The sequence below is a fragment of the Martes martes genome (genome assembly GCF_963455335.1).
Source record: "Martes martes genome assembly, chromosome: 9".
NCBI lineage: Eukaryota > Metazoa > Chordata > Mammalia > Carnivora > Mustelidae > Martes > Martes martes.
In genome coordinates, this window is record NC_137896.1 from 11,805,895 (window position 1) to 11,830,161 (window position 24,267).

The window sequence follows — 24,267 nt, forward strand, 5'->3', positions numbered from 1 at the left end:
ATTTGTCAGAGAGAGAGAGAGAGAGTGAGTGTGTAAGCACAAGCAGGTAGAGAGGCAGGCAGAGGCAGAGAGAGCAGGCTTCCCACTGAGCAAGGAGCTGGATGCAGGACTCGATCCCAGGACCCTGGGATCATGACCTGAGCCGAAGGCAGTGGCTTAACCCACTGAGTCACCCTGGCGTCTCCCAATAGTTGGATTTTTAAAGGTCTCCAGTGTTTTGGTTTTTTAAAGATTTTATTTATTTATTTGAGAGAGGGAGACAGTGTGAGAGAGAGAGAGTATGAATGTGAGGGGGAGGGGGGAAGGGCAGAGGGAAAGGGAGCCCGACGTGGGGCTCGATCCCAGATCCCCGAGATCATGACCCGAGCTGAAAGCAGACATTTAACCCACGGAGCCACGCAGGCATCCCAAGTTCTCCGGTGTTTCTGACAGTCCGAGAATCAGTGCCTAGAGGCCAGGGGGAAGGGGCCTACTCTTGTTGAATATGGAATTCAAAGTGCCTGCCTCTGCCACGGTCATTTATTGGGCACCTTCTATGAGCTTGGTGCCAAGCTGGATCCTGGGGGCTCTCAGCACGGGGGGTGGAGGGAGACATAGAGGCTGACACTTGGTGTTGCATTTAAGCCTTATGTGGGCACCTTGCAAGGTGAGGCCTGGTACCCAGGCACGGAGCCTGGCCAGCTGACTCTAGAGCCCCCTTGTGCTAATTTATGCCCTGGTTTCCTTTTTCCCTAAAGTGGGGATGCTCACAGCACACCTTGTACGATTGTTCTCAAGGACAAACAAGCTGGTCTTCGGTACCTGCGAACCCACTTGGACTCTTCTGTGCCAGAACGATCTAGGCTTAGGGGTGGATGCTGTGTGAACAAGCCACTTCTTTCCTGGTGTAGACATGGCAGGCAGTAAATGAGTGACAAGCAAGGAAATAGATATGGGTAGGTGAAGGTGAGTGCTGTAGGGCAGAAACAGATGACAGATGGATAAGATACAGTGAATGGAGGGGAGGATGGGCTTCTGCTGAAAGTGGGGTGGTGAGAGATGGCCTCTCAGAAGTGACATTTGGTTCTAGATGGGAGTGAATTGAGTGAGGAAGGGGCCCTGCAGATATCTGGAGACAATCTTCCAGACAAAAGGAACAGCGAGTGCAAAGGCCCTGAGGTGGGATGGCACTTGGTATGTTCATGGAACAGTACGGAACCCTCAGCTGTAGCTTACAAGAAGATAATTGTCTGCTAAAGATATAGTACAATGTAACATCACTTGTGCTGTTTTATATAATGAGCTGAATTTTATATACACATGCAGAATTCATAATGAGCTTTATGAGATGTGACATAAAGGAATAAGTGTGCAGTTGCAAAAGTAATGGTATTTTCTCTCAGTTCTCTTTATCTGTGATGGAATATGTAACCTTCCCTGTCTGACGTCTCAAATCTGAAATTTGGGTATTTTGGGAGAGTTGTTCTGGCCAGTGGCTTTCTGCTGCTGGCATGCGCTCCACAAAAAGGGGTGAGAATGCAGAGTAGGGGGTTGTACTCTCAACTAAGTGGTGGCGGGGGCTGCGGGTGGGGAAGGTCTCTCTCTCCTGGGCTGTGGAAGTGCCAGACCCGCTGGCTGGGGGCTGGCCGAGAGGGGCACCTTCCTGGGGGGGCCTTGTGGTTTCTAGAGTCAGCACAGAAAAGGAAGGGTGGACAGCTCAGAGGCTCATGGCAGAAGGAAAACCTTTTCCTGTCACATTTGCCTGATTCCTGCTCTCTGCCGGTGTGGGTGCTACCCTGTCTGCACGGGGACACACACCCTTCAGGAGGAGAAGGCAGACTAGTGGCCTCAATGCTGAAGAAGTGATGATCTGGGTGGGTAGGAGGGTCTGGTATTTTTTAGCAACATCTCCTGTCCAAACTAAAAAAGAAAGAAAGAAACAAACAAACTACATTTATGTTAGAGAGTGACTTGTGATTTGAAAGTGACATGCTCATTTTGGAAGTCTGGACGAAAACAGAAATGAAGAAAGGAAAAGTTAAAATCACTTGTAATTCCATTCTCAGAATTAGGTTTCATGGCTAGGGATAAAACCCTTCAATGAGATGGAAGTTTTTTTTCTTACTGAATTATAGGCAGTCCTGGGGCAGATGCACCTGCTCCTCTGTCCTTAGGGATGTAAGCTTCTCTGTTGCTGCTCCATCTTCTTCAGTATGGTTTCCACTTCATGGTACAAGGTGGCTGCTTGACCTCCAGGCATCACATCAGTTATCCAATCAGTAGGAAGGAGGAATAGCTGAAAAGAATCCCTGCCTGTTCTTCCCATCTCCAGGGACACCTCCAAAATGTTGTACATCGGATGTGCACTGGTAGCCCCCAGCCCAAACTTAGTCACATGGCCATAGCTAGCTGTAAGGGAAGCTGGGAAATAGTCTTTATTCTAAAATCTTGGATTCTATTTCTTCTTCTTCTTTTTTTTTTTTAAAGATTTTATTTATTTGACAGACAGAGATCACAAGTAGGCAGAGAGGCAGGCAGAGAGAGAAGGAAACAGGCTCCCTGCTGAGCAGAGAGCCCGATGTGGGGCTCGATCCCAGGACCCTAGGATCATGACCTGAGCCCAAGGCAGAAGCTTTAACCCACTGAGCCACCCAGGCGCCCCTTGGATTCTATTTCTAAAGGAAAAGGCGAGACCAGATATTGGGGGACAGCTAGTAATCTTGGCCATAGTCTCACAAAGTTTAGATTCTTTCCTTCCACAGTTCTTTTTTCTGTGTTTATGTAGAGATGATTTATTTAACCAAAATGAGATTATATTTTATGTATTCTGTAACTTGTTTTTTTTTTTTTTTCTCCCCACCATTAGGGATCTATCAATATCCTTTGTCCATCCCCCTAATTGGACTTCTGAAAAACCATTTCTAGCATGATCTTCCTTTGTGGAGATGGACAGTTTATTTAATGAAAACCCCAAGTGATAGAATTAGAAATCAGATTCTGAAGTTAAATCTCGATTTCACGTGTGAGATTTATTTTTCGCTGCGGCATAAATGCCCAGCGGTCGAACAGATAGAGCATAGCATTTGGGCATTGGAAGGAGTCGGTGGGGCTTCGGGGGGTCCACCCCAAACTCTGGCCTCCGTGGGGCTGCTGGGAGCAGGCCATGCAACCCCCACTCTGCTGCTGTTATTCCCATCTTATTGTTACTGCTTGGACTTGAGGGCCCTGCTGTTCTGTGACACACTGCTTCCCTGGACCCCCAGCCACCCAGACCCTGGTGGGGGATGGGTCCCCCCTTGCCTCTGTCCTTGCTGTAGTCTGGCGCTGCCCTGGCCCCCACCTCCCCTCACTTCTGCCCGGTCCCCTGGCGCTCTCCAGTTTCACCATGTGTTTGGTGAGGTCACCCTGGCCACGGCAGGGGTGTCCTTGGGGGCAGCCAAGCCCCCCCCCAGCCCCCCATCAGGGATCATGTTGCGAGCGTCAGTCTCAGAGAGCGTCTTGGAAGCCTCTTTCTATTCCTTTTTATCTCCAGGGAGAGATTTATCCTCCCCAGGCTGTGGCTGCAGGTCCTAGACAGATGGCAGCTCCCCAGAGGCACCCCGAAGGGCAGCTGCTACCTGTTTTCTGCCCATGTGGTCTGTTGTCTGTAGTTACTCACTGGGGATGTGTGTGTGTTGCGGGGGAGGGGATACAGAACAAACTGCCTGGGTTCTAAGTCCAGCTCTGCCACTCGCTAGCTGGGTGGCTTTGGGTAAGCTCTTTACTGCGCCAGGCCTCAGTTCCCTCCTCTGTACAATGGGCTCAGCAATAATAGTACCTACCTGCTATAGTTACCTGAGGATTAAAACACTTGGTGCAGCACCTGGCACAGAGTAGGGCCCCAAGATGTAAGGGATCGTAATAGTAAACAGTAATAAATGTTTCATTATTACTTTTATTATTATTGTTACTGTTACTCTTCTAGTACTCCTAATTCTGTACTGGCTATTTCTGGAGCCTCTTCTGGGCCCCCCCGCCTCAGTTTCCCCCTCCCACCGTTCCTCCTGACTTTTGTTGAGCACCTGCTGTGGGCTGAGGATATGGCAGTGAATGAAACCACCCTGGGCCCTGAGATGGCTCCTGCTCTGTGGGGGAGATGCTCCCAGACAGTGAGGTCCACACGTAACTCTGTTGGTGAGGCCACTGCTGACAGTGACCAGTCAATTCTGGGAAGGGTGACAGGGTTCAAATGGCTGTGGGGAGTGTGGGTCTAAGAGGAGACCTCTGTGAGCCAGGGAGGGGGGTCTCCCCTGGTAGTTGAACGTCTGGGAAGAAAGCTCCCTTGGGCCCAGAGTGGCCACCACAGAAGTCTGGGTGGGGACAAAAGGAGTGTACATGGGATGAAAGGAGACCAGCTCCTATGGCTGAGTGAGGGGTGGGAGGAGCCCTCATTCTGCAGTGTTTTGTCTTTCTAGGTTTTAGAAGAGCCTCTTCTAAGGCAGGGTTACTCTCCCTTGGAGCTACCGATGTTTGGGGCCAGATTCTTCTCTGTGGGGCCCGTCCTGGGCAGTGGAGGATGGTTAGCAGCATCTGTGGTCTCTACCCAGTAGTGCTCACATCCCTAGTGTTGACAACCCCAGGAACCATGGGCATTGTCTTCTCTTCCAGAGGGCATGGTCACCTCCGAGTTGGGAGCCACTGCTCCAAGGCAAGGTGGGGCAGGTGGGAGCCTGCCATCAGGAGACCTGGTCTGATCTGTGTTTTCTCATTAATCTTTTGCTTGACCTCAGGTGAGTGCCTCTCATGCTCCCTGCCTTCCTCCGTGCGGCAGGAGCTCTCTGGAGATGGCAAACACACAGCCCTACTCGCCTTGCCATTGCCATAGCTGTGGCAGACATCACTAATCGATCATGTTGTGTCTGGGAGCCCTGGAGACACGTGGGCCCAATGAGCAGCCTCTCTGGTCCCCTCTGAGCAGCAAGCAGGAGTTAGACATTCCTGGGCTGGGGTTGGGCTCTGTTGACTTCTGACTAGATGCCTTCTGTTAGGCTTCTCATCCTCTGGGCCTCACTTTTTCTCACCTGTAGAATGGGACCAAACTAGCTACCCCGAAAGCTGGTTGTGGGGTTCAAAATGAGCTAATGAGGGTACCGTGGGAGTCTCAGCATGTGTTTATTACATGAAAGAATGAGAGCACGTGGATCTTGTCCTAGGTGTGGAGTCGTGGGGACTGTCATCTGCTGCTGGTCGGAGTGTATGTGGTACGATAATGGCAGAGAGCCGTTTGGCGTTAAGTAGTCAAGTTGTACATATCTCTAACCCTGGCCAACCATCCTACACCTGGGTACACATCTGGGGGGATTTGCACACTTGAACCTCAGGGGCTCTCAGTGTGCGTTTGGAGGATCTGGAGTGCCTGAGTCCCAAGGACGTACTACCCATCGTAGCGTTGTTTGTCAGAAGGACATTTGGAACCACCTAGACTTCTGCCTCGTGATACTTTCTAAGTACTCAGCAATGAAATGAACAGCTGGAGGCCCCAGCCTGGGTGGGCTGCCCAGAAGCAGATCCAGAGACTGATTCAAGGGGCACTAGTTTGTTTGGGAGGAAGCACCTAGGAACCATCCACAACCAAGTGAGGGATTGAAGTGGGGGACGGAAGGTGGCCACGCAAGGTGCGTCGTCAAGCAGGTCACCACTGTGGGCCTCCAGGGAAGCGCACCTCACGCTTCTCCCCTGTCTGTCTGGTCTGCCCTGCGCGGGGAAGAGGGCCCTCAGGATCCGAGATGGGGGGGCCGGCAGCTGGAGGGGTGATGGCGTGCACCCTGGGGGTGAGGACCAAGGGATGTGGGTGGGGTCTGGATAGCAGGTGCTGCCCGGTGCGCATGACAACGTGGGTGAATGTGGAAGATGTGATGTCGAGTGAGAAAAGCAAGTTGCTGAAAGTGTGTCATTTACACAAACGTCGTAAACCCGCAGAACAGTGTTCTTTATCGCTTGTCCATTCACATAAGTGCAGTAAGTGGTCAAAGGGCGTGCGTGGGAATGAGGAGCCCCATATCTAGGACGTGGGCCGGGGGGAGGGTGCCTTGCGGGAGGACAGGTGCACAGGTGCCTCTCCTCTTTCTGCCATGATTCGTTCCTTCCTGATCCGCACTGAGGTTGATACTCACACGGTACGTGTATAAAGTACACACGGGCGAGGCTTTGGATATGCATTGGCCTGCGGAACCACCGCTCAGATCAAGTAATAGAACATTTCTAGCGCCTCCCAGGGCTCCCTCGTGCCCCTTCCCGGTCTGCATCTCCCCGAGATTTGATAAATTTCTTTCAGAAAATGGTGTAAAGCAAATTCGGGATAATGTTAAGGTTTGCCGAAGTGGAGTTTGTGGCCGTTGGTTGGATTTTTCTCTGCGCCTTTCTAAATCCTTCACCTGCTCCATCGTCATCGTCAACAAAAGCAGAGGGGGAGTTGGGCAGGTGTGGGGACAGGCAGCACGACGGCGCGCACACTGCCTGGACAGAGATGGCGGGGCCAGAGCGGAGTCTCAGGCAGCCCTGGGAATCCCGAGAATGGCCTCGTCTCTAAGGGAGGTTCCCAAGACAGAGCTGCTTTTGGCCGAGTGTTCCAGAGCTGTCAAGTCTTGGACCTGGAGTTGCCCCCAAGACTCCCTCTAACCACCCCGCCTGCACGGAGGGCATTGGCAGCGCCTGGAAAAGCCGATCGTGCCTTGGGCAGCGCAAGGGCTGGGCCCAGAGCCCCTTCCTAGCCATTCTTTCCGGGTCACGAGCTGCCCATTGTGCCCATCACGCAGGCCTGTTTGCGGCTCCTCTGTGGGTGGCCCGAGCCTCTCATTGTCCCAGCACAATAGCCGTAGCTTTGCTTGCTCGAAGAAACCAGGACAGGAAGCCCCGATCTAGGCCAGCACTCCCAGCTTCCTCCTGTCCCCAGTGGTGCTGGGCCAGCGGGCCTTTGTCTCCCTCCAGTCCCAGGAGGCTGGAGGCTGGCCTTCCCGGCAGCACTGCCCCTGCTGAAGCATCCTTTAGGAGCGCCTGTGACCCTTTAAAAGGAGAGGTCAGCAGGCTTCCAGCAGGCTCCTGCTGTGTGTCGGGCACATCCCATCCCTTCCTTTCATTGTTTAGTGCTTTCTGTATGCCAGGCAGTAGTGGGGTGCCTGGGGATGCAGCTGGGAACAAGAGAGGCAAGCCCCCTACCCTCATGGAGCTTCCATTCCCTTTATCCTATTGCGTTCTGAAAGGTAGGGAGGTATTGCTGTGATCCCCCTATTTGGGAATTACTAAACTGAGACTCAGAGAGGCTAATGCATTTTCCTGAGGTTACACAGCAGGAAAGAGGAGGATCTCTGGTTTAAACACAAACCGTCAGTTTCCAAACCTGGTCTTTATTGTTGGATTGGGGTAAAGGTTTCATTCCAGCCATGCTCCCTTCTTATCTTGGCCTTTCCCTTAGGAACTGATGAAGGTTGCCTAACCTTACTCTTTAATGGACTTTTAATGCAAGATGGGAAGGTGGGGAGTGTATGAAGAGAAGGAGGGCTTCCTGGAGGAGGTGCCGTTTGAGCTAAGGTCTGATGGATAAGAAGGAGTTGGCCCATGTGTAGAGCTGGGGAAGAATATCCTGCTAGTAAGACCAGCATGTGCAGAGGTCCTGAGGCAGGAGTGTCTCCTGGCAGGTGGAAGAAATAGAATGATGGTGGGACTGAAGAGCGTTGAGGTATGGAGTGATAAGGTGCTGGAAGGTGTGGGGAGAGATTAACTAGGACAAGGTCATGGGGGCCTTACGGGCTGAGGGAGGATTTGTTTTTTTTTTTTTTTTTTTTTTTTTAAGCATAGTAGGAAGCTATAGATGATTTTAAGCTGTGGGTTGACAGGCTCTGATTTACATATTTAATAAGATTTCTCTGGTTTTGTGTGGGGAAAGGACTTTGGGGGCAATGAGGGGGAGCAGGGAGGAGGTGATTGCGTTGGTCTAGGCAGGAGAAGGTGGTGTTGGACTGAGGCAGGGGTGGCTATGGAGGTGGAGAGAAGAGGTTGGATTTTTTTTTTTTTTAAGAAATATTTATTTGAGAGAGCTAGAGAAGGTGCACGCACACGCAGGGGGAAGGGCAGAGGGAGAGGGAGACTCTTCGGGAAGATTCCTCACCCAGCACGGAGCCTGACGTGGGGATCGATCCCACAACCCATGAGATCATGACCTGAGCGGAAACCAGCAGTTGGATGCCCAACCCACTGAGCCACCCAGGCGCCCCCAAGGTTGGATTTTTAATAGCTGTTGAAGGCGAAGCTGGTAGAATTTGCTGATGGATAGAAGTGGGGTGCCAGAGGAGAGGCGTGGAGGGTGACCGGGACAGCTGGGGTATTTTGGCTGGAGCCCCCGGCAGGCAGCAGCGGCGTCGGTCCGGCTGGGAAGAGCTTGGGTGGTTTGGGTTGGGAGGGACGATCAGAAACTAGGATTTGGATGCCCTCGGCATCTGGATGAGATGTGTGGAGTCTTCAGGGGAGAAGTGCAGGCTGGGGACTTAACTGTGGGCTGGGGCGACTGGCGGAGACTGCTCTGCCCAGCTCTGTGTCGTCGACCTTCCTCCCCGTGACCCACTACGTGAGGCCGCGGTGCACCACCCCCAAGAGACCCAAGTCCTTGGCTGGCCGGCACCCCGTGACAGCCACCGACATCCTTGGCTGATGGAAAAGGATCTGACAGCCGTCTGTGGATGGTCAGCCTCCTCTTGGACTGCCTGCCCCTGCTTTCCTCCGTCCTGGGCTGTCCCCTCCATCTCCCCGCCACGAGGAGATCTCCCCAGACAAGCATGGGCACAGAGACACACTTAATTAACCTGCATCTGGGCTCTGTGGCGGGGACCCTGTGCAGATCCGCATTGCTATAATCAGCTGTGGCAGGGAGGGCACCCGACGGGCCACTGCAGCTCCTCATGGCCCTGTGGCTGTGACAGGACTGTGATGTCATTTTCACAGGGGATGTCCTATAGCTGATGCCAGGTCAGCCTGGGTCCAAGTCCTTGAGTGGAGGCAGGCCAGGCAGAGTTTGCTGTGTAGGCCTCGGTCTCCCTCGGGTACATCTCCCATCCCCCCCACCCAGCCCCCTTGTTCTTGTCAGTAGTTTTTCCACCACCAGCTCTATCCCTCCCACACGAGGGTCAGGCCACCGTCATCTGTCATTTCTCATCAGCACGGCTGCATCCCCCCATTCTGGTGCCCCCATCATGCGCAACCTCTAAAATCCAGTTCCTCATAAAAACCACCAATATTCTGCTGATATTTAAAAACTGGGAGACTTTGCGCGAAAGGAAAAAAAATCTTAATTTCTGGCTTCTGTCGAGAAAAATACCAGAACACCTGGTGGCCCTGGGCCTGCCGCCTTCCCCCCTGACCATGCTTGGAAGGGAGAAGCGGCCATCCCCCTTCGACGGGACGTGCTTGCCAGCTCCCCATGGTCCCCAGCACCCCTCTCCCTTCTTCGTCGTCTGCCACATCACAGAGGACAGAGATGACCTCTCTTCTGAGCCCCTGAAAAAAGTGGCACAACAGCTGGGGTCCGTCCATACTGCAGGATCCCGGGCAGCTGGAACAGAGAATGAGGGTGCTCCCTAAGAAGGATGGGGAGGATCTCTAAGCAGGATTAAGTGGGAAAAGCAGGTGCCGCGTGGCCTGGGTATGCTGCTCTGTTTTTGGTGTGTAAGAAAGGGGAAAAAAAGGAACACGGGTGTGTATGTGTGTATAAGTATGTATTTTCCCGTTTGTTATTTTTCGCATGAAGATTCTCTGGAGCGGTACCCGGGACACGAGCAGCTGTGGTTCCCCTAGGGGGTGGGGAGAGACTAGATGCCCTGGGGCCCGGGGTGCAGGAGAGAGGCTCTTCGTAGTTTTGACTCTTTATATTTTTGACTTTTGAAGCATGTGAATATGTTATTATTTGGAAGTTAAATTTTTGAAGGTTTTTAAATTTTATTTTATTTATTTGACAGACAGAGATTACAAGTAGGCAGAGAGGCAGGCAGAGAGAGAGAGAGGAGGAAGCAGGCTCCCTGCTGAGCAGAGAGCCCTATGCGGGGCTCGATCCCAGGACCCTGGGATCATGACCTGAGCCGAAGGCAAAGGCTTTAGCCCACTGAGCCACCCAGGCACCCCTGGAAGTTAAATTTTTGAAAAAGGAATTTAAAAAAAGAAGGGAAGTGAATTTTTTTTTTAAAGATTTTATTTATTTATTTGAGACAGACAGAGAGCTTGAGAGGGGAGAAGGTCAGAGGGAGAAGCAGACTCCCTATGGAGCTGGGAGTCTGATGTGGGACTCAATCCTGGGACTCCAGGATCATGACCTGATCCTGGATCATGACTGACCGAAGGCAGTCACTTAACCAACTGAGCCACCCAGGCACCCCAAAGGGAAGTGAATTATAACCTGAGAGAGTAAGGAGCACATAGGAGTGCATCTCCCTGAGGGCAGGGCTTTGCTGTGTTCCCTGCACAGGGCTTGAGGTCGGAGATGCTCAGTAAACACCTGTTGACTGAACGGGGTGAGGGATACTCCAGTATGTTTAATGCAGAAGCTACGTAGGTTTTTCCTTGCTCCCTGCCCTCGTCCCTGGGCCGTGGTACCTCCCGTGTCCGTTCTCGGTGGCACTGGAACTGTGGCCCTCCTTTCAGGCTATCCCCGGGAGATCAGAGGCCTGGATGCTCACCTCTCCTTGCTTCTCTTCCTCTAGGCCTTTCTGCATCGCATCCGGCAGAACGTGGCGGACTCAGTGGAGAAGGGCCTCACCGAGGAGAACGTCAAGGTGTGTACTGCTGGGCCAGCCCCTTGCAGATGGTCCTGCCGCTGTGTGCCTTGCTCCTCTAGGGGCGAGGCTCAGGGGGCAGAGTGGGAGGCCCCCCTCCCTGCTGGCAGCTGGCTTTGCCCTCCCACAGCCTGCTCCCTGCGGCCCCTGGGGGCTCTGCGCTTGGTGGGCATCAGGAGGACTCAGCCAACTCGAGACTGTCTCCTTGCTCGTCATGGCCATCCTGTCTCCCAGCCTTCTCTGTGCCAGGCCCCCTGGCAGGGAGCCAGTGGAAAATCCCTTCCCAAGTGCCCCTGGGAGCCTTGGCACCTCCAGCCGCCCTCTTGGCAGCCCCGGCCTGTGCCCCTGCACTGGGCATTGAGTGGCGAGGCAGAGCGGTTGAGTAATTGGGTCCGGCCTTCGTCTTGGCTGCGGCTCTGGGGAGTTTCGGGAGGACATCAATAGGCCCTCTGTGTGCATGGCAGAGGCCCCTGCCCTGCCCGGGCCTGGCTTTCCAGCCTGATCTCACTCTCTGGGAAGCTGCCTTTAGTTCTTGGGGCTCCGGGGTCCCTGGTCCAGGGGGCGAATGGGGGCAGCGTGGGGTGGGTGTCAGAGGTCCCTGACTTGCATTGCGCACAAAGGGCTTGATCCAGGAGGACATCCCCCCCACATGTCTCGGTTAGTCTGGACGGGAACCTTATGGTGGGTAGTCCTGAGTCCAGCGTCTTGGGTAAGAAAGCTGAGACTTTAGATGTAAAGAGAGCCGCTCAGGTCTCGCTGCCCGGCTGGTCTCTGACAGCGCTGGCATTTAAGTCTTTTATGCACACACACATTCTTCGTTCAGCAAATATTTACCGGGGACCTGCTGTTTATTATGTGTATTTCTCACAATTGATTTCTTTATTGCAATGTAAAGATTACTAGAATTTTTGAATTGTAACTTAAGACAGTTTTTTAAAAATTACCTTTTTTTTTTTTAATGAGCTAAGACTCACATACAGGAAAGGGTGCATTGTGAGTGTCAGACGTGATGCAGTGTCACATACGGACGTACCTGTGGACACGACCGCAGTGAGGACAGAGCATATCCCACCCCCGCGGGCTGCTCTGTGTCCCCCGTCCCCCGCCCTGCTGCCCCGTAAATACCCACTCCTCAAAGCCGAACCACTGATGGGTTTTGGCTGTTCACGAACTTTATATAAGAGTGAGCTCTTTAAAAAAAAAAAAAAAAAAAAAAAAGTGAGCTCTTTTACATCTAGTGCCTTTCGCTCACTGGTATGTGTGTGACATTTGCCTATGTTGTCATGTGTGGCTGTGATTTGGTCTCTTTAATCGCTGGGTCGTAATCCATAGTACGAATGTCCCATGATTGACGGTCCATTCTCCTGTTGACGGATATTTGGGTTACTTCCAATTCTGGGCTTTTATGACCATTCTTATGTATGCCTTTAGGAGGATACATGCTCTCATTTCTTTTGGGAGACAAATATTTATTCTGAAATTTTGCCGCTGTTCCTTGAAGGATGTCTGGCAGTAGGATCTATGCTGTCTGTCTTTAACAGAAGCTGATTTAACCACGTGAACTGGAAAGGGTGAGAGAGAGCAACAGAACCAGACAGGGCAGGTGACTCCTCTCCCCCCCCCACCCCGGCCCACCTCCCTGATGAGTGTCCCCCAGGGCGAGGCAGAGGAGGAAGACACTCCCTGGCCCTCTCACCTTTGAGGCCACCTTTGAGGAATGGTCTCACCTCTCTGCCTTCCCTGCCCACCTGCAGGCCAGCTCCCTCTGCAGACTTTCTGGTACATTCCAAAGGTTGGTGGGGTTAGTCTTCATTCCTTGAGCTCTTGACTCAGATGTCACCTTCTCAGAGGGACTGTCCCTGGCCCTCTGCCCCTCCCTGGGACTCCCTTCCCGTTTCACTTTTGTCTTTAATCCTTCTGACTTCCCAGAACATTCTATTTTAACTCTTTGTTTCTTGTCCGTCCCCTTCCATTAGAATGTCACCTCCGTGGAGGCATGCGCTTGTCTGTTCCCTGCTGGATCCCCCAGGGCCTCTAACAGTGCCTGGCACACAGCAGGTGCTTGGTCTGTATTTGCTGAACAAAGGGGGAAGGAACCCTAGAGGGAACCAGGAACCAGTAGTAACACCGGTTACCCGTGCCGTGAGCCCCAGTGGGATGTTTGGGGTTGGGGGGGGATCTCCTCACCGGATTCACTGTACCTGTTTTAGTTTTTGAACCACCTGGGTACCTTCTTCAAAATTAAATTTAAAAAAATGCACCTCTTTTTTAAGAAAAGAGGGGGAAAAAAGAATTTATGCAGTTAAAAGGACCTTAAGGGAATGACCGAAAGTCTTCCTAGTTCTCTTTCCCAGCGGTCCCTGCAGTTACCAGCTTGACTCTTCATTCAGACAGTCTCTGCTTTTGCCAGCCTAGGGAGAGGAATGGCCTTTTAAAAATTTTTTTTGAATTTAAATGTATTTTTTTAAAGATTTTATTTATTTGAGGTGGGGGGAGAGCAGGAGCTGAGGTGGGGCAGAGGGAGAGGGAGAAGCAGACTCCCCACTGAGCAGGGAGCCCAATGTGGGGCTCGATCCCAGGACCCTGAGATCATGACCCGAGCCAAAGGCAGATGCTTAACTGACTGAGCCACCCAGGCGCCCCTGTCTTTCTTTCTTTCTTTCTTTTTTCCTAAATAAACACAAATGGGCTCGTGCTGGAATCTTGCTGGGCACCATAATCCGCACCCACCTCCCCCCCCCCCCCACTTAATAATGTATATTGAAGACCATTCCAGGATTCCATATCTCTATCCACAGAGCTGCATAGCATCTCGGCATATAGAATTTATTTGATTATAACCTGTCCAGTTTATTTAACTATTTGATGAGTAGGAGGCCCCTTTTGGACATTTGCCTTTTCCCCAGTTTTTTGCTTTTGCAAATAGGGCTGGAGTATGTCCTTGTCTATGCACCAGGCTCTTCACTTGGCATTATTAACATGTTGGTCTGGAGAATTCTTTTGCTGCCTGTGTATTGTAGGGTGTTTAATAGCATCCCCAGCCTCTCCCTAGGAAATCTGTGATTGTCGGGGACACAGTTGTCCCTGCTTAGAGACTCCAGACTGACAGGCTCAATTCTACAATGTAGATTTGCTGGGTCAGATGGTACATGCATTTCAAACTTTGTAGATTCCTAGGGGGGAAAAGGCACTCCCGTATTGTGTGTGCAAGTTTACACAGCATATTTCGGACATCCTTCCCTATCCTGTTTTCTTCTGCCACATCATTTTAATAGGTGCGTGGACGTACCCTCATCGTTTTAAAAATCAGCCTTTTGATTGGACGTGCTGGTGGTCTGGCCACGATGAAAACTGTTAAATGTCTTCATATAAAATTCACTGCATGCTGAGTGTGAACCTCGGTTCCGCTGCTTACTGGACTGTGCGACCTTGAGAATGTTAATTTACTCTGGGTCCCTGCTCTTCATCTATAAATGGGGAGTGACAGTCGTCTCTACATCGTGGGCCTGCAGCGAGCCCTGGGTGCCATAAATGCCTGTGAAGTTCTTAGCCCAGGATTAGGTATGAATCCTGCAGAATAAACGTTGACCATATTTTGGTTTAGCATTATTGTTATTAGTGGTTAACTGGCCCCAGCCTATCGGAGTGCCTGTTATATCGTTATATCCTCACCTGCACTGGGGGTTATGTTTTTTTTTTTTTTTTCCTGTTTTTGCTTGATTTTGCCCTCCCTCTATGCCTCGATTAACACGGTCCTTGGGCCTCCCTCTCTTCCCTCACAGGTCCTGTTCTCAAACATCGAAGACATCTTGGAAGTTCATAAGGATTTCTTGGCTGCCTTGGAGTACTGTTTACATCCCGAGCCTCAGTCTCAGCATGAACTTGGGAACGTTTTCTTAAAATTCGTGAGTTCAATGGCCCAGCCCCTGTCGCAGGCTGCAGCTTTGGGGAAGTGGGCTTTGTCCCCAGCTTCCTCGGCAGGCCTGTCTGGGAGGTGGAGTGGCGGGTGGCAGGCAGGCCCAGCCTCTGCCCCCCGGGAGCGATAGGACGCAGTTCGGGCCCAGCAGACTAGGTCTGTTCTTACTGGGCTCTCCCTCCCCTCAGTGGCATGTAGTGTGTGGCTCCCATTTTCTCAGGGCTCCCTGCTGAATGCCTGTGTCCTGGGGTTCCCCTGACCTCCTGGTCTGGCAGGGCCCTTCTGCTGCAGAGTGACCAACGGGGTAGCCGGGGCCAAGAGGGTGGCCTTGGGTCGCACAGACCTGAGTGTGAGTCCCAACCTGGCCAGCCCATGACCCACGAGGGTGTCTTAGGGTCTTACTTCAGCTGCCAGTCAGAGAGGCTGAGGCTTTTCATAGGAGCCTCTGTCTTCCTGCAGCATTGCCAAGTTGCTTGGAATAGTGAGGGGATGGTTGGAGCAAGGGGGCCGTGGGCACCCTAAAACCCAACCACTGACTACCGAATTGATTGCACACTGACACAGACATTCTCATTACGCTGGGCGCTGTTTGCAGTGCTTTTACATATTTTCATTCATTCAGACTTCACAACAGCCTTCAACAGTGTGTACTATTATTGTTCTCACTTTGGACACGGGGGAACCGAGGCCCAGAGAAGGTGAGTCCTAGTATGACTTACACAGCCCCTGAGAGCTAGAGCCCGGATTTGGAGCCATTGTAATCTGGCCCCAGGCTCATGTTGTCACCATCTTACATGAGAAGCGTCCTGAAATACATACGAAACACTTGCTGTGTCCCTGGCACTGTACTTGTGCCCGAGAATGTCCTGAGGCTTGTGGGCTGGAGAAATGGAGGAGGCCATTTCAGATGGTGACACAGGCCGTAAAGAATATAAAATACAGGGGTGACAAGGGCTGACTCTGCTTGAGGTTGTTTGAGATTGGGAAGTCGGGGACAGGGTTGCTAGACTGAGCAAATAAGAACACCCAGGACGTCTAGTACATTTGGTAAATGACAGATAATTTTTTAGCGTATGTATGTCTCATGCACTATTTGGGATATACTTATACTAAGAAACGATTTGTTTGTTCATCTGAAATTTTGAATTCAGCTCGGTGTCTTGTGTTTTGTCTGGCAACCCTGGTCAGGGCAGGCCTCTGAAACGTGGTGAAACGGGGAGATCTTGGGGAGGGACATTCCAGAGGCTGAGACTAGCAAGGGCAGAGGCCCCAGACTGGGAATAGGCATGTACCCGGGAGGAAGGCAGGCAGCCTGTTGTGGCTGGAGCAGAGTGAGTGATGGAGGGAGGGCAGGGATGCCACGGGGCAGATCCCAGAGGGATCTTATTTTAAGAGTTGTAGGTTTTTAGCAGGGAGGTCACGTGGTCTGCACATCCCGAGCCGTGTGGATAGGCAGACGAGAAGTTGGGGAAACCCTTGTGAAAGTGAGACCTGGAGCTCAGGCTCCCCTCCGCGTTGGAGCAGATGTCTACATGGCCAGCTCCTTCCCTTCTCTGAGTCTCAGGCCTTTTGGGTGTGAAGTAAGTGGTTTGGAGCACATGGTCTCCGTGGAGTATGTGTCACTCTGTGGGTGACTGTGGACAGCGGCCATTACCTCTGACAATCCTTGAGCCCTCCCCTGGGGCTCACCTCTCTTCCCCAGATGTCCCCATCTGGCACCTGTCCATGTCTCCTCCTTCACAGCCCAAAGCCACAGCCGCACGTTCCCCACCCGCCACATCTGTGTGTGCATAACTGCTTGTCCGTTTCTTCTTGGCACGACAATCAAAACCCCATGTGGGGCCTCTAGGGGGAAATTGAACACTTGGGCTCTTAGCTGTCAAAAGCAGCATTTCCATATCTGCAGGGTCTCAGGCCTGAGACACAGCTGGGATGGGGCTCAGTGAAAGGACGGAGGGGATGGGGCTGGGCATGGTTTGAGGAGGGGGTGTTGCCATTTGCTAAATTTAACCACTCCAAGCCTCAAGCCTTTGGTCCCCTGCCCTTTTTTCAAGCTGAAGGAGAGGAGGACACTGCAGAGCACGTCAGAGAAGGGGCTCAGGGGATGAGGAATGACAAACCTGCAGCGAACTTATCACTCCCTTACTCTCCTCACCCGCAGCCATGGCAGACATTACTAATCAATCACAGCATTCTGCCTCCGGGCTCCCCAGGGCAGCTCCAGAATCCTTCTCACCAGTGTTCCAGGCAGTGCTATTCATCGATTGGGGTTGGCATGTGAGAACAAACAGATTTGCTTCTGCTTTCTGGCCCAGGCTTTTCATTGTACAGATGGAGATGGACAGGGAGACCCTGTCACTTCGCCAGGCTTGGGTCCAATTTTTCATTTTCCTCCCCCTTTCAGAGTGTGCATTTATTAGGACTGTCTTCATTGGAAGTGACAAAACTACCAATTCAAATAGGTTTAAACAAATGAAAAAGACTTTACAGTGCATACGGCACATACAAAAGAAATACTCCAGTGAGTGGGCTTTAGGCATAGCTGGATCCAGGGCCCCATATGGTGTTTCCAGGACTTGGTCTGTATCTTTGGGCCCTAATTTCCTCTGTGTTGGCTTCATTCTTGAGGGCCGTGTTCGGGGGGTTACTTTATGCCCCACAGGGTGGGAGAGGTGGTCCTCAGCAGTTTCAGGCTGACACTCTGCCTGCTCAGCAGGGACGGTTCAAAGGGAGCTTCTCTTCACAGTAATTCTGACATGAATCTTTGAGGGCTGTCCTTGCCCAGCTTGGGTCACATGGCTATGGCTGCCAGGACAGGGAGCTCTCTAGTTGGTTTGACTTGGGTCATATGCTCACTTGTGGTGCCTGGGAGTGGAGTGGGGTCTGTGGGCTCCCGAGTGGAGGAGGTGGATCCCAGGGGAGAAATTGGGGCCATGACTGGAATAGTGGGGAATGGCTGCTTGGGTAAGACAAGACATGGTCCTGCAAAGGGCCCAGGGCACAGTCACTATAGAGCAGGGTCATCTGGAAGAAGCATGGGGCTGGCTGGAGGCCTATAGGGCTCCTCTCAGTTCCTCCTTGTGCTTTCTTGCTTTCATTCAGGGTGCCTGCAGTCCCCACTGGGACTCCAGCAGAGACCCAGCAGATGGAAAGCCTGCCCCCATGGAGCTCACAGTGGCCTGGGGCGGGGTGGAGTGGTGGGAGATGGACAGTGCGCAGCTGAGGAGTAAGATGTCCTGGGGGTCTGGGCCTTCTGCATTTCCTGGATTCGGCCCCGTCCTTTCCCTGGTGGCCTGTTCTCAACCTCTGAGCCCACTCGGCTCCCTTCCTCCCCACTCTGCCTGCCTCTTCTTCCGCCATCAGAACCTACCCACTCACTGTTCCCCCTGTCATAGACCTGTTCGCTGTGGGATAATGAACTTGCCGGCGTCCTAATAGTGGTAGTAACAACAGCCCCAATAAGAACAGCTAATATGGGGGCGCCTGGGTGGCTCAGTGGGTTGAGCCGCTGCCTTCGGCTCAGGTCATGATCCCAGGGTCCTGGGACCGAGCCCCACATCGGGCTTTCTGCTCAGCGGGGAGCCTGCTTTCCTTCCTCTCTCTGCCTGCCTCTCTGCCTACTTGTGATCTCTGTCTGTCAAATAAATAAATAAAATCTTTAAAAAAAAAAAAAAAGAACAGCTAATATTTAGTGAGCCCTCGCTGCGTGCTATTTTCAGCCTTTATGGTGTATTCACCTGATAACCCTCACAGCCACCTTATGGTGGAGACGCCGTTATTGTCTGTACCTTATGGACAAGAATGCAGGGGCTCCAAAAGGTGACAGACACAGAGCTGGCAGCCTGGGGAGACGGACTCTGAATGTGGCTGGAGAACTTGCACTTGGGCTTACAAGGTTGATGCTGATAGGGCCCCAGAGGCTCCCGCGGCTTATCTATGAACAGGACTGATAGCAGGTTCTGTGGCCCCAGGAAAGGTCAGGGTTTTCTGGCTGCAGAGCAGTTTTTTTCTAGAGCTCCTTACATACGGTTGGGACCTCCTGCTGTCATCCCTGTGCCTGCGTTCGGAGCCCAGCCCCGCCGTAGGGCCCTGCAGACCTCTGCGGGAACAGGCTCCAGACAGGCCACTTCCCGTCACCTTCGCCATGAAAGGCCCCTTTCCCCCTTCTCTGCAGCCCACCTCACCGAGGTCTGCCCCCGGAGTCCTGGCTCCCTGTGTTTCTGGCAGTCCCCTGTTCATATCTTTTTATCCTTGCTTGGGTGAACCCCTGAAGTCCAGACTTGTCCTGACCAGTCTCCACTGGCCTCAGTGGTCCCCTGGGCTCACTGGAGACAGTGGAAATGGAAGGAGGTCTGCTTGGGCAGTGGGGGGCGGGGGCTGGGGTCCCCTCTTCTCCTTCCCTGTCCTCATGGATCTGCAGGCACCGGCCGAGGGAGGAGGTCGTCGGGGACGCGGCGCGTGTTTCTGTGTGTGTGCCAACGTGGGTCGTGGTGTCTGGAGATGTTGCTTGTGGTCTTAGGATGTTGTAGAGTGTTTGGCCGCTCCTTGGAGTATGTGTCAGGGTGGCTTGTCCTGGATAGTTGTGACATTGTTTCGGTATTTTTCTCTAACGATTCATGTTTATTGGTTGTGTGTGTAGCCTAGACTTCTAAGGATTTTGAGATGTCCTATAGAGTCCACGTGTCTCCGGCACTGACCTCCTCATTCTACGTGGATTATTTACCTCACCAGCCGCTCCAGTAGCGGGGGGGGCGGGGGGCTGTCATGGTGTGTTTTGTGGAGGAGGGAACCGAGGCAGACAGAGGTGAAGCAGCTTGCCCAAGGCTATCCACTACTCGGGGAACATGGGGTTGGGCTTCTGACCCAGGGGGTGTAGTTCTAGAGTCACTCTAAGCTTGTCCCCATTATCTCTAGCCCCGCTCTGAGCTTAGTTTGTGGATCTGTGGCTCAAGATTTGTCCTCTTTGGCCTTCCCCTCCCGTCCCCATCTTTTGCCGTGACCTGGAGCTGCGCATCAGTGAGGGGGCTCCAAGGGGTCGAGCCCCGGTGCTCCCGCTTCACCAGGTGTGAGCCCTTGGGCCTGTGACTTGGCCTCGGTTTTCCCCTATGACAGTGAGGAGATAGTCATTACCTGTCAGGTCGTGGTGAGGAGTGCCTGAGTGTCCCCGCATTCCAGGGGGGCAGAGTGTGGCAGGGACCAAGGGGTCAGCACACACTCCGCCGTGTTGGCCTTTGGCTGTGGCTGTGGGCCCTTCGCTGCGGAGCACGTCTGCTCAGGTTGTGCACTCACTGCCCCGAGAGCTGGGTCGGGGCGGGCTGGGGCAGCTTACTGATTCTGAAACCCATCCTCCCTCCTCTTTGGTTTGCTCTTTCCTGCAGCTGCTCCATCGGCAGGATGACGGGGGCTTTGTTTCGAAGCAACATGACTGGCTGGCTTTGCTGGGCCACCTCTTCCTTCCTTAGCTTCTTGGGGTCTCCCGCCCAGCCCTCAGCCCGAGGTGGAAGCCCTTCAGCCCTTCCTGTCCAGTGGCCTTACCCAGGACATCCTTATTTAGGGTTTGGCAGGTTGGGAGGTGGTGTTCTGTGAGCCTTTTGGAGCTGAGGATGCTCCGCGCAGAGCTTCCTGTGAGTGCCGGAAGCCCTGACTGATGGTTAGAGACCTGGTGACCCACAGGTGACCTCTAGACTGGATGGAGTCCAGCTTTGGGCTTAGGGGCGTTTGGAGGTCAACAGAGCTAGCCCCTTGCCTCAAGAGTGCCACTGCTGTGTGGCAGCGACCAGGGCTCTACTCCCTCCGGCCCCCCCCCCCAAATTTCTGAGCCTTCTTTAGATTTTTCAGGTTCATATATACAGGGCATTGCACATAGTAGGTGTTTAAAGCTCAGCTGGGTAGCGAGTGTTCACTGGGGCCCTACTGTGTGCCAGCCACTGTGCCAGAATCGGAGACTACCTCAGTGAACCAGACAGATGTGGTCACTGCCTTCAGGGAGCTGACTGCTGTGTGGGAACAGACAGATAAACAAATAATCTGAATCATTCCGGATTACACCTGGCTGGCTGCTTTAGCTAGGGTCGCCCAGGTGTTGTTTGAGGAGGTGGAATCTGAGTTGGGGAGTAGCCAGGCTTGGGGGGAGAATGTTCTGGGTAGAGGGTATGGCAAGTGCAAAGGCCCTGAGGTGGGAATAGGCTGGCATGTTCAAGGAGTAGCTGGAAGCCCAGTGAGATGAGGTCAAAGAAAGGCAGGGTCACATTATCTGGCCCTTGAAATTCATAATCAAGTGTTGGGTTTCTTTCGTAGTGCAGTGGAATACCACTGGGGGGTTTTCAGCAGGGGTGTGACACAGCCTGACTTGTGATTTAATGCAAAGGATGGGCATTTATGGAGCACTTAGCATATGCCGAAGCCTTATGTTTTAACTCATTTAATCCCTCTAACAACCCCATGAATTAACGACTGCGAACAACTCCACCTTCCTGATGAGGAGGTGGAGGCACAGAAAGGCCAGGGAACTTGTCCGAGTTCATACTTAGATGCGGAGCCAGGACTGTAAGCCCAGGCCGCTGGCTCTGAGTTTGTGCACTTCACCCTGGGCCGTGCCGCTTCCTGAAAGGTTACTCAGGCTGCTGGGTGCAGACTCAGGGCAGGAGCGGAGGCTGCAAAGCCCACAGTGAGTGGACGGCACCCTGCCTGAGGTCCCTCTTGTTCTGTGGTGGCTCAGGGTCCGGGGTTCTTCCCAGGCTGGCCCAGCCATCGGCACGTCTCAGTGCGTCTGCTTTCCCACCACGGGCTCGCTCCCACAGACTCTGTCCTTATCTTGCAGAAGGACAAGTTCTGCGTGTATGAGGAGTACTGCAGCAACCACGAGAAGGCCCTGCGGTTGCTTGTGGAGCTCAACAAGATCCCCACTGTGCGCGCCTTCCTTTTGGTAAGTGTGCTTGTCACCTTCCCTTCCGCTCAGCCCAGGCTTGTGAATCTCTGGGCACAAGAGAGCTTCACGCCGACCCGTGTTGTGTGGCCTGGGTCAGCTGGTCATAACAACTGGGGTAACTCTGGGATCACCAAATGTTTTCTATACAGGGCCAGATTTTTGCTTTTTTGAATCACGCACTCTCTGTCACAGCGACTCTGTTTTGCCCCTAGATGATATGCAAAGGAGTGAGCAAGGCTGGGTTCCAGTAAAACCTTATTTACAAAACAGACAGCGGGCTGGATCCAGCCCTAGGGCCACATTTGCCAACTCCTGATCTAAAGTAACGATCTTAATAAGAGTGGCAATAAATGGTAGTAATGATTGTATCCTTAGGATTATTTAATTATAAGTGAATGAAAACCCAGTTAAAATTTGCTTATGCCAAAAATTTTTGTTTTAAAGATTTTATTTATTTATTTGACAGACAGAGATCACAAGTAGGCAGAGAGGCAGGCAGAGAGAGAGGGGGAAGCAGGCTCCCCGCTGAGCAGAGAGCCCGAGGTGGGGCTCGATCCCAGGACCCCGAGATCATGACCCGAGCCGAAGGCAGAGGCTTAACCCACTGAGCCACCCAGGCGCCCCCCCCCAAATTTTTTTTATGGGTTCCCTTTTCTGGGAAGTTTAAGACCCAAGAGGGCTTCAGGCACAGCAGAATCTAGGTGTTCAAATATGTCATCAGGGATGTGTTTCTTGGTTCTGCTTTTCTCTGCCTTGGCTCCATTTCCAGGGAGGCTTCCCCACGTGGTGCCAGTGAGGCCTCCAGCAGCTCTGTGCTTATGCCTCTCATAGCAGAGCAACTTTGAGATAAGAAAGCTCCTCTTTCCCAGTAGGTAACAGCAAAAATCCTGGGTCTGATGCTCATTGGTTCAGCTTGGCTCAAGACCTTATCCCTGAACCAATTGCTGTAGGTGGAGGGTTTGGTTGTTGCTCTGATTGGCCACTGCTGGAGCTGGGAGGCGGAGTCAACTCCACCCATACCACAGGCCCTAGGGGGGTGGAGCCCTAAAGGACAGTGGGTTTGCACTTGTGCGCATAAGTTGGGAAGAGACGTTGGTCAGGCCAGAAGGCAGACATCCCCGATGGTCTTCTCTACAACTGCAGAGAGCTTTGCTTGTGTAGAAGGGTTCTCATCTGTGATTTCCTTGAAGTTTTACCAGCCACTGTGTATTGTGTGTGAGTTAAGATACACATTTGTCTGCTCTGCTGACATCCCAAATAACCGTGGTTTAAACAAGGTAGACGTTTATTTCTCTGTCATGGTAGCAGCGCGGATGTAGACAGCCTGAGGCTGGGATGGGAGCCCTAGTGTCTGAGGCCAGTGGCCTGGGCTGGACGCTCACCTCTGTGGTCTAAGTTGACCTCTCACGACTTCCACATTTGGGTAGTGGGGTGCAGGAAGGGAGTGGAAGGAGGGCCTGCCCTTCTCCTTTTAAGGGCACACAGGAAGCTGCCCATATCTCTTCTACTCATGTCCAGGACCTCACCACCCGGCTACACCCGGCTGCAGGGGAGGCTGGGACATGCAGCTGGGTGCCCAGATGAAAATTCTCTTGTCATGGAATAATACAGTAGGGGACACCGTGTGGCCCTTGCCAGCAGGTGATTTTGAGAACTCTAAAATTTGGAGTGACTTCCCAAAGCGAGCGTCTCATGGGTTCGAACCCTTATCTCTCACTTCTAGATCCCCAGCTCATTCCGTCAAAGACCAACACCGCGGCCCCCAAGCTCGGTTTTATTTCCCAGCAGCACATAGAGAGTAAAGCACAACAAGTAGAACAGCTAACTGACACAGCACAAGGAGTGTGAGGCGTCTGCCCAGGGGGCCACACTGCACAATGAAATTCTTACCTGCACATCTCCCTGATGCACGGTCTCCAACAAAGAATTTCCAGAATTTGGATTCAGAATGTGTGTTTCCTTCACTAGTGCGTTCGTGTTGCTTGGTCCATTTCTGGGGAGCATCTGAGGAAGGGCAATGGGTCTCGAGTGTCTTCACGTTCGGGACCGATGCTGTTGGCCGCTCTTACCTGCGTCCTCGCCGTTCCAGTTTTGTACTTACATTCATTAAAGAGTTGGGGCCAAAAGCAAGGATAAAGTCCTGTAACACGGGACCCTGCACGGCCGTGCTTCTGTGATTCGAGTCCTGGAGTCCCTGCTGCCCAGGCTCTAGGCTCCTGGCTCAGGGCCCCTCTTCCTGGGGGTGTCCCCTTGGGCTCCTCTGGGTCTTGAGAAGCAGGAAATGCTGGGATGGTGTGAGCAGGGGTGTGGGAAGGGAAGGGCCCCACTTCCTCTTTCCTTCCTTCCTCTCTCTCCTGCGGTCTTCCGGGTGGACCCAGCTGCCGTCTTCTTAGCAGCAGCTGAATGGGGCCGGATTGGGCAGGGGGAGGACACGGGCAGTGCCAGCCCATGCATCATCTTCCTCCCTCCCTGCTGGTGTCTCCAGCTTTTGGCCACTGACAGAAGAGCTGTCTGAGTCTTCCGTGGGCTGTTAAGGCGTTGGGAACAGACGGGATCTGGCTTTCCAGTCAGGATGTGTTGTGTGCTCGCTGAGAGATAGGATGGGGACTTCCTCATTCTGTGACTCCGTTTTCTTGTCTGTAAAATGGGGT

General features: G+C 52.7%; 1 protein-coding gene across 1 annotated transcript in view; it reads left to right on the top strand.

Annotated features, from left to right (window-relative positions):
- Window positions 1-24,267, top strand: part of PREX1 (phosphatidylinositol-3,4,5-trisphosphate dependent Rac exchange factor 1) — a gene marked incomplete at its 5' end in the record, with an annotated part of 175,206 nt that overhangs the window by 62,307 nt on the left and 88,632 nt on the right. The window contains 3 exons of the mRNA XM_080813368.1: window positions 10,701-10,772; window positions 14,555-14,677; window positions 21,509-21,613. Coding sequence (XP_080669494.1) covers window positions 10,701-10,772; window positions 14,555-14,677; window positions 21,509-21,613 — 300 coding nt within the window. The remainder of the gene's footprint in view (window positions 1-10,700; window positions 10,773-14,554; window positions 14,678-21,508; window positions 21,614-24,267) is intronic.